We start from the raw sequence: 20,181 nt of genomic DNA, 5'->3' as shown, positions 1-20,181 counted from the left end.
TGGAAAGAAAGGAAGGTTTAGGAGTGTGAGGGATGTCAGTCGGCTGTGGCAGCTTGGTGAGGTTGATGAAGCTGTCAAACACCTGAGACAAAGCAGAGTGGAGGAGAAGCAGAAACCAGGACCAAACTGCTCTTTTCAGGTAGAGCTTTGACTGCTGGGAGCAAAAATGTGTTGACACAGTTGCATAAAGAGAGGATCTGACATGTTAGTTTAAAGGGAGATCATGCCTAATCAAGGTTAAGTTGAAGACTTCATTTGAGGCTTGTTTTACAACAATCTGATAGCAATTGAATAGGTTTGGATTCTATATTTTCCTTTCCAATCTGATTAAAACCGAGTTATTGCATAATGTGGAATCAAATTATTATTTGGTCCCTCTCCAGTCTCCAGCTGGTCCAGAGCGCTGCTACTCGTGTTCTGGTCAGAGCGCGTAAGAGGGACCACGTCACTCCCATCCTAGCTACCTTTCCTTGGCTGCCTGTGAATTTGAGAGTTCATTTCAAGATTCTTTTATCTGTTTTTAATTCTTTTAATAATTGTGCACCACCATACCTCTCTGAAGTTCTCTCTCCCTACACCCCAACCCGGTGCCTCAGATCAGCTGATCAGCTTCTCCTGGAGGTTCCATAGTCAGAACCTTAGAGGTAAACAAGTGTTATTATTCTGGGCACCAAAGCTGTGGAACGCATTACCACTGAGTGTTCGGCAGAAATCCTCACTGTCCAGTTTTAAAAAACTTCTCAAAACCTGTTTTTAAAGCCAGGCTTTGGACACATCATGAGTGTCATGATTATGATGAGCAGGAACAGACCCAGTTCCTGGAACCCAGAAAAATCACGAACACAGGAGTGGATGAAGTGATAGATTTAATGTCCAGGGCGAAACAATAATGCGTGGAAGAGTTCTTGTGGTTGATGGAGGAATTGGCGTCGAAACCCAGAGATGATGGAAGAGCGCGTGTTCCGGAGGTAGAGGCGGTGAGAACAGGATGAGGCCCAGACGGTGAGTGAGGTCTTCCTTTTATCTGTTGCAACAAGTGGCACATGTTTGGAGAAGCCAACGGAGTTGGGCTTGTAGGTAGATGGTGCGGCTGAGAGGACCCCCAGGAGTACCATGACAGCACCCTCCCCCCCTCAACGACTGCCTCCAGGCGGTACCGGATGTCTGTCAGGATGGGCCCGGTTGAAATCAGCGATAAGGGAGGGGTCCAGGATGAGGGAACGGGAGACCCAAGACCGTTCATCAGGGCCCAAACCCTCCCAGTTCACTAGAAACTGAAAGCCCTGACGCCAGACGCCCAAAACCCGGCTAACAGTAAAGGCGGGGGAGCCGTCGATGATGCGGGCGGGAGGCGGCAACGGCGGGCGCAGCAGGCTTTTTTTGACTGGCTTGATCTGGGAAACATGGAATGATGGGTGGAGTGCTGCCGGCAAACAGAATTGAACACAGGAGGGAATTGATAATTTTGTCTATGACATATGGATCGATGAATCAGGGAGTGAGTTTGCGTGACGTGGACTGGAATATTCCTAGATGAGAGCCAACCCCTTTTACCAGGTTGATAGGTGGGTGCCACCACTCTATGTCGATCGGCAATCATGTGATTACTCTCCTTTGTCCGTAGGAGAGCAGCCCTGGTATGACGCCAGAAGTGTCTGCACCGTTGAAGGTGGTGTTGGACCGAGGGCACCACCAAATCGACTTCCTGTAACGGAAACAGAGATGGCAAGTGCCCGAGGGAGGCCTCGAAAGGAGAAACATCAGTAGCAGTAGAAGGATGGAAATTGTGAGAGTATTCTATCCAAACCAGATGAGTGGACCAGTCAGAGGCGTTTTGCGCCTGGAAAGCCGGCTCCAACTCCTGATTAGTCCTTTCTGCTTGGCCTAACCCTAACCCTAACCAGATGATAGACTGACTGTGGCTCCCAGGGCGGAGCAAAGGCTCTCTAAACCTGGGAGATGAATTGCACTCCTCGGTCGGACACAATATCGGCTGGTATCCCATGGTAACAGAAGACGTGGTTCACAACCATGTTTGCCGTCTCCATGGCAGTAGGAAGCTGAGGCAGGGGTATAAAGTGGATCCTGCAAGCAGTTCTATGGAACAATCGTATGGTCTATGAGGAGGTAATGAGCAAGCCTTGGATTTACTAAAGACGGGTTTGAGGTTGTGATAGCAGGTAAGTACTCTAGATAAGTCAACGTGCTCCTGGCAATCCATAGCAGGAGGTGAGACTCAGGGAATGTCAGATTGGAGACAATTAACCATACAGAAAAAACTCCAGTTAGTTTCACATCGTTGTCCCCAATCAAACTGGGGATTGTGCAATTGGAGCCAAGGAAAACCCAAGACTACGGGAGTCTGAGAAGTTCAGGTGATGTAGAACTGTATGTGGTTGCCGGAGGAGATGAGTAGAATGGGGGTAGTACGGTGAGTGATGCGGGAGAGATGTTGTACTCCCAATCCTGCTGCCTCAACTGGAGAGTCCAGAGGTTCTGTGGGTAGTGACAGTTGAGACACCAGATCGTGATCAATGAAGTTCTGTTCCACACCGGAATCAACCAGAGCTTGAGGTTTGATGAAATCTGCCTGTAAACATAGCTTGACGGGTAAAAACGGGCCTGTTTTCTAGCGGGGGTTTTCTGCCTTTTAAACGGAGCTGACATTGGGCGATGAAATGATCTGACTTGCCGCAATAGAAACAGGACAGTTCTTCCCTCCTTTTCTGTCGTTCCTCTGGTGTGAGTTTGGAGTGACCGATCTGTATGGGTTCCTCCATGGTCCTCCGAGATGATTCCTGTACTAGGGAGGGGGATGGAGAATTAGGCATAGTAACATGACAGCTGGTGTTGACTCTTTCTGCCTGTCTTTCTTTAAGATGGATATCAGAACATATAGCGGCTGAAATCTTTGAACATTTGAGTTTCAGGTTGAGAGTATAAACGATCCTTGATGTCCGTGATCACTCACAGCACGGTTTCTCTGTTTCAGACTCATGTAGCCTCGTCCTCCTTACGAGGCTGATTAAAAAGCAGCTTGAATTCTTCCATAAATTTATCATAGGGTACGTGGGAAATAGGATGAGATGATAAAAGGCTTGAGCCCACTGCATGGCTCTGCTCCTGAGGGAGTTAACAATCAGGGTTATTTTACTGTGATCAGACTGATAGTAACTTGGCGCTTGTTGAATAATTAGCTGACATTGCAGAAGGAAACAGGCCTCCACCTCTCTGTAGAAGGTCTCTGGCTGCAGGCGGATGTTTTCCTGTGACCAGGCGGAAGGAGCGGTAGCCATGTTCCCTGAGGGAAATGGGGCAGTGGACATGGGAGTTATCGTTGTCATTTGGCTGGTCAAGTCCAACAAGGCTTGTGAGATCCCATCAATTCTGCGAAACAAGTCCTGTTGCGTTGAAGTCATCTGAGTTAAGGCATCGACTTGAGGACCAAGGAAGACTCCCTGCTTGGAAACCGCGAATCGTAAACTTTCCGGGTCAGCTCAGTCTTGAGTATGGCCAGTACGTTACGTCATAATTACGATGAGCAGGAACCAGATGGAGAGAGAATTGATGAGTGAACCAAGGTTGGCACTTGTGGTGAGATATCCTGTTGACAAGAAGGTAAACGTGAGTACATGTGAATGCGTCGATCAAGAGATAACATAAGATGACTAAGAAGCATGAGAACAGGAACTGCACCATAGAGGAACAACGAACTGGTGGAGGAAGAGCAGAGAAGGGAGGGGGGAAGGAAAGGACTCCCAGGAGTACCTTGACATTGAGACAGAGAGACTTTTAAACCTGAAGAAAGAAAAGGAAAACTTCTACAAACAGGTTATCCATGTGTGTCTTCAAAAGGAGCAGAGCACGGACTGAAATTAGAAGTCAAAGTGAGTCAATAACAACAATTTTGGAAAAATTTCAAACAACACATTTTAACTGTTGCCAATCAAAAGGTGAATAAATGACTGTATGGGTGAATTTGTTTGTAAATGTGACTGATGATGTTAGTGCTTCACTAGCCATAAACCTCACCGCACGTCACTGCTGAAACCTATCCTGGCTGTATCCTGCCTTCAGCACATAACATTCAGCAAGCCCTGCGGCTCTGGTTCAGAATGAAGTTGTTCAGAAATGTCATTTCTAGGTATAAATTGATTAAAATAGAGATGAAAAGAACAGTGCAGGGGAGGAAAAAACTATTTTGATAGAAAGTTAGCATGCAGGCAGCATCTTATCCTTTTGGTGATGGCTTAAAACTCAGATGAGAGTAAAACATAGGTTGTCCGGTAAACCGATGGCTTGGCCTCCAAATAAACCAACCACATTCTTGCAGCTGCTGCATATACCTGTCTGTCAATCTCACACTCTGATCTTCTCTCACTCATAAACAAGATACCCCAAGATAATTAAACTGGGGCAGGAACTCTATAGCTACTCGGAGAAGACAATGAAACCTTTTGTCTACAACTTGGTGGTGTTAATTCAAATTCAAACTGGCCAGGTGTATATTAAAAGTCATGGTTCCATGAAACCAACAGGACATGCCTCCCCATCTTTTTACAACAGTACTATTTTAAAAAGGCTGTAAAGTGCTGTTTTGGCGCTGATTAGTCCTAACAGCAGTATTGTTTGCTTTAGTTCAAATCTGTCATGTTAAATGTATGCAAATTGCCTTCCTTCAGCCCTGCCACAGCTCAAATCTGGTTTTCCTCTGATTTTTCCATGTCACCACAACTAAGATCATCCCCATCACCTGTGTCCCTCTGCATGTATAGACTTCACACAGATCTCTATGTGCCAAATCATAGTGGTGTTTACTACTTATCCAAACCAAGTTATGTTGCCAATAAGCACAGCATCGCTTTCGAACATAAATTCAAGTCTGGGATTATGACTTTGTCCAAAGGTCACAAAGCGAGTCGGTATGTAAAGTATTGCTTTCAGATGTGCAGATTCTGTATTTGCTAACTTGTTTAGCGTGTTCTGTCGCCTAGGAGATCACATCTACTGAATCCTTAACAGATTATGTCCTTTTCGCCACAGTAGAGTCATTGCGTCTTTGTTGCTCGTAGCGCTTCTTACCAACCACCTCACGACCTTGATTTAACCACTTTGGTCGGATTAATTAAAGATACATATTATGACTGCCATGTCCTTTCACAGAAATATCTTGTTTTCATGGATGACGTAACTTCTTTTGGTGTGAGTTTTGCTGTGATTATAGAAATGAAGGGACTAACCAAGCTACTGGGAGTAATGGGATGTTCTTACACAGGTGTGGAGAGCAGGAAGTGAACCTGCAATCTTCCAATCAGAGGTTAGCGCTTTAAGTCTTTAACTCACAACAATCCAAGTTATGATGAACAATCTGATGACCGTCTTTCAGGACTTTCTATGGAACCTTAGTTAGCGGCCACCAAAGAAGAACAAACTTGAGCATACATGCACCCACTTCATTATAGCAGAGTTGCTGCTTATCTGTGCACCATTGTTTTAGATCTGAGCACTGAATAATCTTCTATCCCACAGTCTAAAAAATGCTTCTTTAGGTGGATTGGTTACTCTAAGATGTGCATGTGGGAGCAAATGTGTGGCCCTGCTATAGACTGGCAACCTGTCCATTTTATGTCTTTTGATAAAACTCAAGCTTTGAGGATGCACATCGTTTTTGACCCACTCAGAAGAAAAAAATTCAATGGGTTTTATGCACAATTTTATCCTGCTTTTCTTTGCTACTTGTGTCTCCATCCATTCATTTTTTTTTAACCTGGCATATACCTTTCGGGATCACGAGGTCACCAGAATCTGTCCTGGCTAATGTTGGGCGAAGGGGGGGGGGGGGGGGGGGGAACACCTTTCGCCCAACAGGGTGTACCCTGGACAGGTCACAGTCTGTCCAAGGGCACACAATCACACACACACATATGAAAAGCAGCATTCAGCTGTTTAACTGATTTACATTCAGACTTGCTGAACTAAAAAGTTGCTCCCAAAAAAAAAAAAAGCTAACTTACTTTTGCTTCCACACACTTTTTCTGTCTCTCAGTTATTTGAACCTGGAAAGCCTCTTGTCTCTGCAGATTTAAATGCTTTTTCTGGACAACTTCCCTTAAAAACAAAAAAACAAAAACCTTCTCTTTAGAGGTGGACTTATGATGATTGTTTAATATCAGAGTAATAAGTTGTTTGACCGAAATCCTTCTTTCCGTATTTCACATTTTAATTTCCTCATTATGGATGAGATAACCTTTGCTATTTTATTTTTTCATTTTGTGGTTGACTTCTAATCACATCTGCTGCATTTGAAGAATGAGATATGAAAGAGTCAGAGCCGAGTGCCACAGAACCAGATGTTAGTTCCTTCTCTGCAGATCTGCCGCCAGCTCCACAACTTAGATCAATCTTCACTATTTTCATTTTTAGGTCGACACATACAAATGAAATCTTGTTGAAAAATAACTACACAACAGCACATTTACAGTGGGTCAAAAAAGTGTTTAGTCAGCCACCAATTGTCCCATTGTCGGATTTTTCAAGAGATTACTTTCAAGACCTGTAACTTAGAGGATCCTCTCTTCTCCACTCATTACCTGTATTAATGGCACCTGTTTGAACTGGCTATCTATTTAAAAGACTGCTGTCCACAATCTCAAACAGTCAAACTCCACTATGGCCAAGACCAAAGAGCTGTCTAAGGACACCAGAAACAAAAGTGTTGACCTGCACCAGTCTGGAAAGACTAAATCCGCAATAGGTTAGCAGCTTGGTGTGAAGAAATCAACTGTGGGAGCAATTGTTAGGAAATGGAAGACATACAAGACCACTGATGATCTCCCTCAATCTGGGGCTCTCTGCAGGATCATACCCTGTGGGGTCAGAATGATCACAAGAACGGTGGGCAAAAATCCCAGAAGCACACCGGGGGACCTAGTGAATGACCTGCAGAGAGCTGGGATGAAAGTAACAAAGTCAACCATCAGTAACACACTACACCACCAGGGACTCAAAACCTACATGCCAGACGTGTTCCCCTGCTAAAGCCAGTACACGTGCAGGCCCGTCTAAAATTTGCTAGAGAGCATTTGGATGATCCTGAAGAGGATTGGGAGAATCCTATGATATGATATGATATGATATGATGTCCTATGATCAGATGAAACCAAAATAGAACTTTTTGGTTACAACTCTACTTGTCGTGTTTGGAGGAGAAAGAATGCTGAGTTGCATCCAAAGAAGACCATACCTACTGTAAAGCATGGGGGTGGAAACATCAAGATTTGGGGCTATTTTTCAGCAAAGGGACAAGGACGACTGATCCATGTAAGGGAAAGAAAGAATGGGGCCATGTATCATCCGTTTTTAAGTGAAAACCTTCCATTAGTAAGAGCATTGAAGATGAAACGTGGCTGGGTCTTTCAGCATGACAAGGATCCCAAACACACTGACGGGTAACGAAGGAGTGGCAATGTAAGAAGTATTTCAAGGTCCTGGAGTGGCCTAGCCAGTCTCCAGATCTCAACCCCATAGAAAATCTTTTGAGGGAGTTGAAAGTCCGTGTTGCCCAGCAACAGCCCCAAAACATCACTGATCTAGAGGAGATCTGCATGGAGGAATGGACCAAAAAACCAGCAACAGTTTGTGAAAACCTTGTGAAGATTTAGAGAAAATGTTTGACTGCTGTCATTGCCAACAAAGGGTATAAGCTGTAGTGTCTTAGTTGAGGTGCACAGTCAGGCATTTAAAGATAAAGCAAATGGGCTATGGTGTACAGTTTAATCGAGAAGCTGAATGATTGATGAAGAGTCAATGATTTACATATGGACACTCTGATTAGGATCTAAAACAATCAGAAAGTCTTTTACTTCCAGATTGAAGTTCTTTCAAAAAGCTAAAGTGACGGGAAAGAACGGGTTAACCCCTATTCATGCCGAGAACTACACTCCATTACGTTCCATTTTTAAAACCTTTTTTTGCTTTTAGTGAGATCATGATTCTGTGACAGCTGTACCTAAGGTGAATATCTAAAAAAATAATTCCTTTATATTTTATTTGACCTTGGAATCTGTGCAACACCGTGGGTGTGGCCTCAGATTAAAGGGTCAGCTTCAGTTCTCAGCTCTACACGCATCAATTTAGGAATGTTTTCAGCAAATGTCAGGAGTCTTTGGTGTGGCTCTTATGGTGGAAATGTTTTTTTCTCATAATTTCCAGTCAAGTTCCTGCATACAGTCATTAATGAACTCTGCATATCTTATTTACGCTTTTTTGTACATTTTCTGAATGAGATCTTATTGGAGCTCTGAGCGGATATGACTTAGACAAAGATTATTGACCTTTTTTCTGATCCTTAAGGTAATTTAACAAAAACTCCAATGACAAACACACTTCAGAGCAGCAGCACACAGCTTGACTGTGGACTTTTTACCTGGTGCATTTTTTAAGGAACTGCACCAGAAAACAAAACTTTTATCCAGATACACTCAAGCATTTTTCATTGATTGCTGTTTATCCATTTTGTTCCTGTGACAAAGTAGTTGTATCGACTTGTCACCTGTCTGTTATAGCTCATCACTTTTAGACAGGTCATGTATGAACAACACAACCACCAAATGTTTAGACTTGTTTGTTGATTTTGTCACGTTTTTTACCTTTTTCTTCCTGGTGCTCAAAGAACAAAACAGTGGCCAAGGCGTTCACTTCCTGTTTAGGAGTTGGGCATAGGAAATGGAAAGGATTTGGATTTGCTTGCATACCTTTTGGTTGTAATGATTTGAGTTGTTTGTTTATGTTATTTTTGTCTTTTTTTTCCAGGACTTCTACTGTATGGTTTCCAAGACATTTCTATCTTTTGTTGTATATTTTCTATTTTGTTTGGTTAAAGAAGCTTCCTTCCCGGGCGTGGTCTGCCAATTAACTGGAATAAATCAAAGGAAGGAGCTCAGTGTGAAGGAGGATGATCGTGTGTGAGCTGTAAATAAAACCTTCATTTCCTGAACTTTAACATCATCTGCGTCCTACGTTAACCCTTGTGCTATCCTAGGCACTTTAACATTGGGAGTTGGGTCATCCAGACCCACTAGACAGTGCGCTGAACCTTTTTTCTTCAGTGATTTGTGATCTTCACTGGTGTCCATGGATTACATGAAATCTTTCCACCTTTATCCACCTTTGTCATGGTAGGGAGAACACGTCAAAGTAAGGGTGGGGTCATAGGATAGCACATGGGTTAACCAGGCCACTCCAGTCACACCACGTTGTTACAGTTCCTCAAAAATGCTGTTGCAGGAAGGCTATATTATGCTTTTGGAGCTGTTCACAGGTTTTCTGTTAAGTTGCGGATTCTATTCAAATTTCTTCAATCTGACATTTTCTGTTATTGTTTTACAAACATTTACTGATATGTTTTGTTGAAGATAAAGAAAATCAGTCTTTAAATCAAAGTTAGCCTCTAACAGTCTTGTTCTGGATTTGAACCGAATGGATACATCCAAGTACTCAGCTTTGTGTTTTTTGCCCTCAAAACACCAATAAGTCAATCCTCATACTAGTCCTACATAAGTCCTTCATCACACTAGTGTTTTCTATAGGGAGAGCCCTTGAAACTCTTTAGGTTTAAGTAACATTGAAGATTATGCAAACAAGGTGGGCTGCAAAGCCCAGATTTTCTTTCTTCATGGTTGGTTGGCTAACAGAACATGTGCCGTCACCTGGAACTTCCACTGAATGCAGTGAGATTTTCAGAGCTTTGATTTATTTCTTATTTTGCATTTTTGTGGTGCTGAAACATGACAAATGTAGCATGCAGCATTCAACAGCACAGCTCAGCCTTGCACTGGACCGGCACAGAGCAGGTGTGTTTCTTCACCTTATGCACATTGTTGGGTCAAAGTTCCAGGCGTATGCATCACAGACATTTTGACAGTCCTTCAGAGTTTCATGGTCAGTTTCCTTCACACCTCTTGGTAATTATTTCCAGCCGTGGCAGGACATGGATGCACGCTGTGCTGGGGCGTATAACAGCCACAGTAAAATGCAGAGAATTTCATGGTTAATTAGCTGATTTCACTGAAGCTGAATATTACAGCTTTAAAATGTACAGATCAATTACAGCAAACATCCTTCACTACAGATGTAACAGTAGAAAAACAGGTTCTTGCAAACAAAGACTTTAAGTCTAATAAAAATAATAAAATATATGTAATAAAATATAACAGTCTGCTTTCTCTTTCGGCTTTTCCCATCAGGGGTCGCCACAGCGAATCATCGTTTTCCACCTCACTCTATCATGAACATCTTCTACCCTAACATTAGCCAACTTCATGTCCTCTGTTAAGACATCCATATATCTCCTAAGTTAAAATATTTATAAAAAATATTTATAAAATATAAAATATTTATAAAATATAAAATATAACAGTAAAATGGTTTAATAAAGACAAAAACAGGTAAATCTGCAAATTCTTTAGTTTGGTCAAAGCTGATATAAAGAACTTTTTTTGTGGCATGTCTGAAGAACCAGCTAAGCAGGAGGTTCCTCGTTTACCTACGAGGAACAGCCAGTGGATGGTTTTATTGAACTTCTGGATGCTTCTGTTACGGTATATCAGGATTACCCAAATGCAGGACCAGACTCCAAGGTTGAGGGACGATCCAGAGTTCTTTTACATTTTTTGGCTCATTTCTTGAAACAAAAATTACATTCTGAAAATTCTAAGATCATTTAGCAAAACAGTCTTACAGTTCAGCAGTTCAGCACACCACTATAGCTGTAAAGCTGTAAAGAGTAATTGCCACCAAAATGGCAAAGATCCTTCTTAATTGCTTTGGCTCATTTCTTGATCAGACCGATCGTTCTCAACACTCTTGGTGCTTTTGTCAAAAGTAATGTGGATGGTTCGGCACAACACCATGGTTCACCTGCAAAAGCTCATATCTCCCCCGAAACAATTCACTCATTTTACAAAACTAAATTTCCTTCTCATTTAAACAGTCAGTGCCCCCAAAATACTTTGTCCCTTTGGCATTGTGTAAGCACTGCAGGTCAAAATGATTGTCACTATAGCAGAGGACCATTGAAATGTCCCTCATGTCCACCTTTCAGTCTAATGACAATGGTAACTGTACTGTTTTTGTGTAGCTAATGGAATACAATTTTGTATAAAACTGAAAAAAAGAAAAAGGATTTTAGGGTAAGAGTAGCCTCTTAGGTTTAACAGCACACATTGCACTCACACTGCCAAGGAAATTGTAACCATCATTATTCACACACATAAAGTAACTTTCATACATCAGAGTAAAAAGAAAATGTATACAGCATAATGTACTTTATAATATAAACACAAACAAAAAACAAGGAAAATGATATGCAGCCTACAGCGCTGTAAATAATGCTTGAGTTTCACAGCTAAAAGTTCTTCACTGGTCGCTGTTCCTCACCCTCCCTCTCCTGGCCATCGTCCTCACCCTGCTGGCCATCGTCCTCACGCTGCTGTCTGTCTGGCCACAGATTCCTGTCCACATCACAGCGTATATTCTCCCTTGTGATGCAACGAGGGATAAAACGGGGTGCATGTTGCAACCATCCCCACACTGATCTCCTGTAATATCCTCACACGCAGCATCCATTGCATGGAGCAGGGACTTCTGATCTTGAGCCCGATGCTCATACACTCGCTCATACACTCTCCACCTCCAAGCGGAAAAAACTCCTCAATAGGATTGAGGAAAGGAGAATAAGGTGGTAGGAAGACTTTGACCATCCTTGGATGAGTAGTGAACCAGAAATTCACATTGTCCCATACAATAACATGTAGTTTTAGGTGAGGCCCTACGAGACCTCTCTCATTTTCAGTCATCAAATTAAAATAATAATAAGTTTATCAAATGTTCCAAGGGATTCATATATCGTATTCATGGTATTATGTTCTTGACTAATTTTGACAATTGAACAGACCATTGTGCATGTGATGACTTACACAATGAAATGATGCTGACTCATTTTGGAGTGAACAACCATTAGACTGAGAATCAACAATCAGTTTAGATCAACAAGATCTATTCACTTGGAAATTGTGCTAAATGTAGGCTACCTGCACTTAATCATTTGCAAAGATGTACTGAGACATTGTGACATGTATTAAGACGTTTGCAATTTGATGAAATTAATGAGAAATACCGTTTTGTTGTGAACAATTGCCAAGTGGTTTGGAGGTTTGTCCATGTTGTTTAGAAAATGCAATTTCTGTTTCAAGAAATGAGCCAAACCAATGGAGAAAAACTACAATAACAAATAAGCACCACAAACATAACAGGACTTGAAACCAGCATGACACATTAGGACAAGCAGACTGAACTAAAGCAACACTCCGACACAGACAGCAAAAACGGACCCACTTAAATAGAGCACAAACAAATTAGCCTAAAGTGCAGACAGCTGTGTGCCACTCATGGAGCATCACAGGAGAGGGGGCAGAGCCCTCCAGGAGAACCCACATCCAACCTCCACAGAATACACAACAGGTAAAACAAAACAGAACAGAAGGTTGTGACAGCTTCTGCCTCTTTTCCTGCTTAGATCTGACCAATGGTTCAGCTGTAGTCTGGGAGGGAGGAGTCAATGGCAGCTACCAGGCCCTGCTGCTGGGTGAGGATCACGGCTGGCTGCTGGTGGGAGGGAAAGACCACATCTATCTGCTGAACCCAGACAGCGTGGATCTGCCCACACGGACGGTGAGGCCCCCCCTGTAGCTTCTCTTCCTGATTTTGAAGTTGGCTTAAGAAAATATAAAAACCCTGATCTGGTCTGCACCCCACACAACAGGTTTGAATTTACAGAATTTAGGACATTTTATTCCAAGCCTTAAAAAAAGAATATGCAAACAGTAACATATCTGACCTAATTCAGGCAAACAGTCATGTACAATTACAGGACTGGCACACGGAAAACAAGGATCTGATTCCCAGGAGCAGTGTTGCCTTATTGGGGGGTGTCCTGCCAAACTGAATGGTTTTGGTTCTAAATTTGTGGCAAATATTGCTTTTGGCGGGTTGACTCAATTTGGGCAGGTTTGGGTTGATTTGGCAGTTTTATTTCGCATCAAAATACTTTTCAAACAGGGATTGCAGATAGACCACACATAGTCCTCATCATGAGCAACTATAATAATCTTGTCTGTCTATATATGCAGTTTATATGTATCATTTTAGTCCTTATTTTCCCCAAAATCTGTATATTTTGTGTATTTCTTGTTCAGTTACAGCACAGACTGAAAGCAGCACACAGAGTGTAGCCTCACGGCAGATCTTGCAATCTCATGTAAACTGGGTTGAAGCTGTTCCTTTAGGGTTCTTAGCGTATGCTGATGATGTGATGACATTATTGGCATTTTCTATGACATTTCCTCACTTTCTATTTAATACTTAATATATTTCACATTTGTCTAATGAGAAAGGTGAGCTAGCTTATAGGGGCGAAGTTGAAATTCCATAAATTTCTACCACAAACCCACCTATTTTCTGAAATACTGAGTGACATATGGTATTTCCCCCCTATTTGTGGGGGTTAGTGACCAGAGAGACCCACGAATATGGAGAATCACCCCCACCCCCGCAGCTGAAGAATGTCCATCACCAGTCCTTACTCATTAAAAACCCTTCTCAAACATTTCTGATGCTTTGTAAAATAATTATTAAAGAACACTAGAATATTGTTCAACATAAAGAGTTTTTTTTTATTCAGACCAATAGACTGCACTATAGCGTAATTTATAACGCATATAAGGAGTGTCAATATGTCTCCCTGTACCTTAAAGCGAGGAGTCTGTACTTCCTCCTTCATCAGTTAAGTGTGAGAGGTCATCTTCTTCCGGAAGAGGCTTGTTTCATCCATCATTCATTCATCGAGATGATAATTATTTTTCGCGATTATCATCCTCAGCGTATCAGGATATTTTCCGGCAGCTGATGCCGTTTCTCTATGGAAGGGCACAAACTTCGGTTAAAGAGATTCAGAGCAATCTGGATCTAGAAGGATCCTTCACAGGGTGCAGTGCCATCCAACTACCGGCCAATAACCTGTCTCTCCACAACATGGAAGCTCATGTCAGGCGTTATTGCAACCAAGATATGGTGTATGGATCAATACTTGAGCATCACACAGAATGGCACTGTTAGACCAACTCCTGTTTGACAGAACAGACCCTTAAGTATATACCATGGCCCAGCTCTAATGCACATTTGATATGATCTCGCGGGCCAATTATAATTACACTGTGGGCCAAATTTGGCCCCCGGCATGAGTTTGACACGTGTGGCCCTTCAAGAATAAAAACGATGACAAAAAGGAAGAGATGCAGACCACAGATGTTGAGACACGAAAGCTCCTCACCACACATGGAGGGTTACATCCCAAATCCAGTATCCCGGGACTGTATGCTAGCTGGAGGGAAGGAGGCTTATCGTGGAAGCCACTATCCAGGATGAAACATCCAAGATGCATGAATACATCAAGCTCAAGTCCCCAACTGACAGTGTGCTCAGTGAATGTCTCAGGCAATGGAGAGCAGAGGATACAGTGCTGGAGGACAGATCCTCATGGGAGGACAAACCCCTGCATGGGATGTACCACCGGACCATAACTGATATCAAGTAGTCCTACAAATGTTTAGAAAGGACTGGCCTACAGGACAGCACTGAAGCGCTCATCCTGCCAGGTCGGGAACAAACCTCAGACTTAGATCTACCACACCAGACAAGACCAAAGCCCTAGGCTGTGCAAAGAAGCGCCTGAAACAATCCAGTACATAACTTCCAGTTCAATGCAGGGCCACTCAAAAATACACACACACACACACACACACACCCACCCACACACGCACACGCAGACACACATATTTACACCTAGGGGACAATTCAGAGTCCCCAAATAACCTTTGAAACATTTTTGAACTGTGAGAGGAATCCTGTGTGCCTATAGAAAACCCACAAATGTACAAGGAGAACATTTATGCTTCGCACGGAAGATCCCAGCGAGGATTTAAACCAGGGCCTTCTGTGAGGCTATTGTGGTAACTATCACACTACCATGCAGTCTTCTTCTTCTTCTTTCACTTTTGGCTTTTCCCACCCCTAATATGTTTTTTTTCAATTTCTTCAATTGATTGGTATAATAAGACATGAGATTTGTGTAGAATTTTGTATAATATATCAGTTCCATAGCAGAATATTCATTATAGTAATAGATTTTAATAAATTGCTTGTTTTCATACAACCTAAGTGAATACACCTATATATTCAGGATGTGTTTGGTTGAAATGTTGCCGCTTAAAGACCTTTAAATTGCGTAAATGTTTCAGGATGTTTTTTTTTTCCTCCATCAGATCTACTGGCCTGCAGCACAAGAAAATGTGGAACGCTGCAAACTGGCTGGAAAAAGTTTGGAGGTAAAAGGAAATTTCAGTGCTTTTAGAGCTGAAGTGGGTATGATACTTTGCAAAATCATGAAAGCGCTTGAAGTATGGAGCCCCAAATTGTTCTTAATTAAAAAAGCAAATATGACCTTGTGCAATCACACACAATCAACCAATTTATCTCTTATAAATATATAAAAAGATAATGAAATTGTGAAAAACCTGCACACAGGTTTTAAATTAGCCATAATATTATAAAATATATTTCATTTTGCTTTAAAACCCGTTCATTATTTTTAAAACACGATTTTAAAATTAATTTTTTTAGTCATGTTGAATATTTTTATAATTCTATGACTTTTTTCAGAAACTCGGATTTCAAAATCAATATTTTCCAAAGTAGCTTTGTTTTTATCTCACATTGCTTTTTTCAGAATGACTTATTTATTTCAGAATGAGTCTGTCGGTCAATCAAACCAAACAAGGCGGAGACACTTTTGTGATTGGCTACTCCTTTACTTAGATATAAGCAGCAGCAGCCTAACTTAATTGATTGAAGTTGCTTCAGCGAACGTGCACACCCCTCAACACTAGGTGGGAGAATGCACCTCAACACATAAACAGTGTTGCCAGACAGTAGTAGCCGCGGTTACATGGGCAAAATATCTTGATCGGATCAATGGTCGGGTTAAAATTCAACCGTGCACATGGGCACAGAAAACCTTTTTCCGATTAGAACAAACGTTCACATGGGTCACACTTTCGGTCGGAATAAATCATTTGGGGATGCGCAGTCTGCTCGGACACATGGTTCTCCTGAGTCGGGCAGCCGCTAACCCAGAGTGGCGGGACGGCTTGCAGTCCGAATTCTCCCACACATAACAAAACAACAAAACACACACGTAACAAAACATCGTCCCTTCCCCTCAAACACACATTAATAAATCCGGCTGCTCTGCTCAGAGACACAGTTCACTCGGTCCACTGGCACCCAAGCTCGGGTGCAGAGCTCCAGACGTCAGGGGGCACGAAGCGCTCCTCCCACACATCCCACTCATGAGGGGTGCAAAGGAAGGGAGAGGCGAAGAGCTAGCGGGGTGAGAGCGGAGCGGCGCTTTGCACGGGGCGTGCGCAGAGCAGCTGGTCGGTACCGTATGCGCTCCAAAGCTTTCTCTCAGTCTATGCATGACGTAAACAAGGGCAGTAGTGACACACGATCAGAATGAACCGTTTACATGCACAACGATCGGATAAACAATCGGTATAACCCACCTTCCTCAATTGGAAATAAATTTTGATCCTAACAAGTCTGATCAGGGCAGACTATTCCGAACAGTGTGTTTACATGACACATTTTTCTTCCGAACAGGCGTTCTTTCCGATTACTTTTGTCCATATAAACGCAGCTAGTGTTGGGTGGCTGTTGGAGTTCCGATAATCATCTATGTACTGGAGCTCCATGAACACACCAGGAAGAGTCGGTTAATGGCCCGTGGTCTGTCATATAACCTGCTGTTGGGGGTTTGCCGCCCCGCCTGACCAAAATTGTGTTCTTTAAAGCTTGACACCGCGGCCATGTGTGGGAGGAGCTACCAGCTAATGTTTTTGGGCTGATCGCTACACTGTGCAGTGTCTGTGTTTATCTCACTTACAATGCAGGAAGACACGGATGATGTTTTGATATTTTGAAGAGTTCTACATGGCAATCAAGTTTCCATGTTTGAGTTCATGAGATCATTCAGAGTTTCTGAGTCTGAACTATCTATTTTACTACCGTTAAACAGATAGGACCTGAACGGACCTGGGTGATTAATTAGTCCAGTAGGGAAAAAAACAAAACAACTTGTATTGTTGATTCTTCGGATCCTGTTATTTTATATATACCAATATATGCTGTATTTTCATGACCATAAGGCGCACTTAAAAGTTGTAAATTTTCTCCAAAATGAATGGAGCTCCCCATGGTGCGGTCCGCCGAAGGTGTTGTTGTGTGACTTCTATATAGAGGATGTAAGAGAGGAAAGCATGAGAACGGTAAGGAGGGCAGAGTGGACGTGAAAGAAAACACACACCCCCTAATAGTACTAAAGTGCAGGTATGTGCACTATGCAGAAAAACATTGTTTTTAGAAACCCTGAAAATGCTGTAAAAAGACACTTATGCTTATGAAGCACAGTTTAAACTGCAAGCCTCCGCTATCAGCTACGCGGAGAAACATGGGAGAAACAATAGAGCAGCTGCGAGAGAATTCAAAATTAATGAATCCATGGTTCCCAAGCTGGAAAACGAACTCAGAGAAGTTAGGAAGACTCAGCAGAGTTTCCACGGAAACAAGGCAAGGCGGCCCGAGATCAGCTCGAGCAATGGATTAACGATCAGAGAACAGCTTGGAGAAGCGTCTCTACAGTCACCACTCGACTGAAGGCGGTAATGATTCCAGAGGAAATTAAAATTGAACATTTTCAGGGAGGTCCTTTTTGGTGCTTTTTGTTTTATGAATTGGTGCCATCTTTTCATCTGGGCGACGACTACGGTGGCGCTGCAACTTCCAGTGGATTACAATTAAAATCTGCTCCTACTGCAGTGAAAAGATTGTGAACAGGGCGTTCAAAGTATGTTGCCAACGGCGTGGGAGCGATGGAGGACGGATGCCGAGCACACTTTTACTAAGACTGGGAGGCAGCACCAGGCGAGTTACGCCACAATAGATTGTAGATGCTTGGACTAACATGTCTGCTTGCACTGTTCGTCGAGCTTTCGCAAAAGCCGGCATCAGTGATGAGGAGCCGCACGGCAAGGAGACAGACTCTTACGATGATGGAAGGGAACCTGGCGTGTTTGATAGAAATTTAGCCCAGCTGTTCATTTCAGATACAAAAGATGAGGACTTTGATAGAGTTTTAGATGCTGATTGATGACTGAAAAAATAAAATATTTAAAACACAACCAACTCAGTTTTGCTCCCGCAGCCTTTTTTAAAACACATGCGCCGTAAAACCTGTTGCGCCTTTTGTATGTGTTAAATAAATAAAAAACACCCATAACTTTCAGACGTCTTTTGGGCTGGAAAACCGGGACACTATCTGGCAACACTGCACAGAGAACGAGAGTCGGGAGTATTTCAACGGGCACTTAAAGACGTGGACGACCGGTGTGGGTACCGGATGTTCTCGGGTTGCCGGATGTTCTCGGGGTCCTTCGGGGTCCTTCGACCAATGATGACGTCACACTATTTGATTGGCTGTAAGTTGCCACGACCAATGAGTTAACGTCACTAAGTTTTTTAAAAAACTTTATTGACAATTGCGGTATCATACATTAACAATGACATTAACGTTAACAACGAACAATAACGATGTAATCAATATTGCCTCGAAGATCAGTCACCATTGCCAAATATAAAATATTGACATAGAAAATAAAGAATAGAGGGGAAAAAAGAAACAATGAACATAACACACAAATAAATAAAAACATAAGTAAAATAAAATAAAGGAACATAGAAATAAATCTAAGTAGTCTAATACTAGTTAAGTTAGGGGTACTCGTGAAGTTTGTATTTCTGAACAAAACTAAGCAATTTCAAGCCATTCTTCTTTTTCATATAATGAAGTGATTGAAAGCAAAAACAGAGCTCTTTATTAAATGTTATAAAAGTGGTTTGGGCTTCAAAACTTGACCTCACCAAGATGGCGGTGCTCTCCTACCATGAGGAACCGCGTGATGTCTCCTCTAGTGATATAACTCATTTGAAGGACCCTGAAGGACCCCGAGAACATCCGGCAACCCGAGAACATCCGGTACCTACACCGGCACTTAAAGAAATCTCCTCTGTGGTGTGGTCCACACGAAACCGGTGCTCAACTGCTCTCAAACTAGTAAAAACCGAGTCGTCGATGCTTGCATCTTCTACAGCAAATATCAAGCTGAGCGTTTCATAAAAGCCATCCAAACGACTCAAAATAGTGTCTGCAGACAGATTGTGTCTCTCTTGAATCGCTAATGTCAGCAGAACTGTGCAGATGTTGCCGACATATGTCATCTTTCCAACTGGCACACCACAGAGCGGGTATCTAGGAAAACGAGCCGATTTCAATGGATCAGCCAATGTGCGTTTAGATCCCGCCCACTTTCACTGATTGACAGACTCATTCTGCTGAAAAAGCTCATATCGAAATAAATAAATTATTCTGAAAAAAGCAATGTAAAACAAATCAATCAATCAATCAAGGCTCTTGCGGGGGGGGGGGGGGGGGGGGGGGGGGGGGCATGCCCCTTCCCAGTGCCTAGAGCCGACCAAAAAAACAAGGGTCTTCCAAGCTTTCCGGTCTTGTGCCAGAAGCTCAGTATCCTTCATAGCAACCCCATAAGGTTTAACATCCCCTGCAATAACATCTGTCCACCGAGTACGGGGTTTGCCTCGAGGTCTTTTCCAGCCCGCAGCCCCTGGGTTAAACTCAAAGATGGCCCGCGTCGGATGGTAAGAGGGAAAACGGAGAACATGGCCGAACCATCTGATGCGGCGTTGCGCAACAAGGCAAGAGGCTTGGGGCTGGCAAGTTTGAGCTCTTAAGGCTTTGTTAGAGACATGTTGGGGCCACTTGATGTTCTCAATGGTCCTGAGAGCCCGGCTGTCGAAGCCATCTATTCTTGCGGCTAAGCTCTCATTTAAGGGCCATGTCTCAGAACCATAAAGCAGAATGGGAAGTATAGCTAGGTTGTAGATCCGGAGCTTTGTCTTGCGCGAGATGTTTTGATGACGCCACAATGGTTT

The 20,181-nt window shown here is 42.7% G+C and overlaps 1 protein-coding gene across 1 annotated transcript in view; it reads left to right on the top strand.

The window, feature by feature from the left end:
• LOC101171739 (semaphorin-3D) overlaps window positions 1–20,181 on the top strand; it is a 79,800-nt gene that overhangs the window by 40,748 nt on the left and 18,871 nt on the right. The window contains exons 3-4 of the mRNA XM_023954800.1: window positions 12,575–12,729; window positions 15,378–15,440. Of these exons, the coding sequence (XP_023810568.1) occupies window positions 12,575–12,729; window positions 15,378–15,440 (218 nt within the window). The remainder of the gene's footprint in view (window positions 1–12,574; window positions 12,730–15,377; window positions 15,441–20,181) is intronic.

This window comes from Oryzias latipes, chromosome 5 (assembly GCF_002234675.1).
Source record: "Oryzias latipes chromosome 5, ASM223467v1".
NCBI lineage: Eukaryota > Metazoa > Chordata > Actinopteri > Beloniformes > Adrianichthyidae > Oryzias > Oryzias latipes.
The sequence above is the reverse complement of the archived record's forward strand: the minus strand, read 5'-3'. Positions and strand labels throughout refer to the sequence as shown.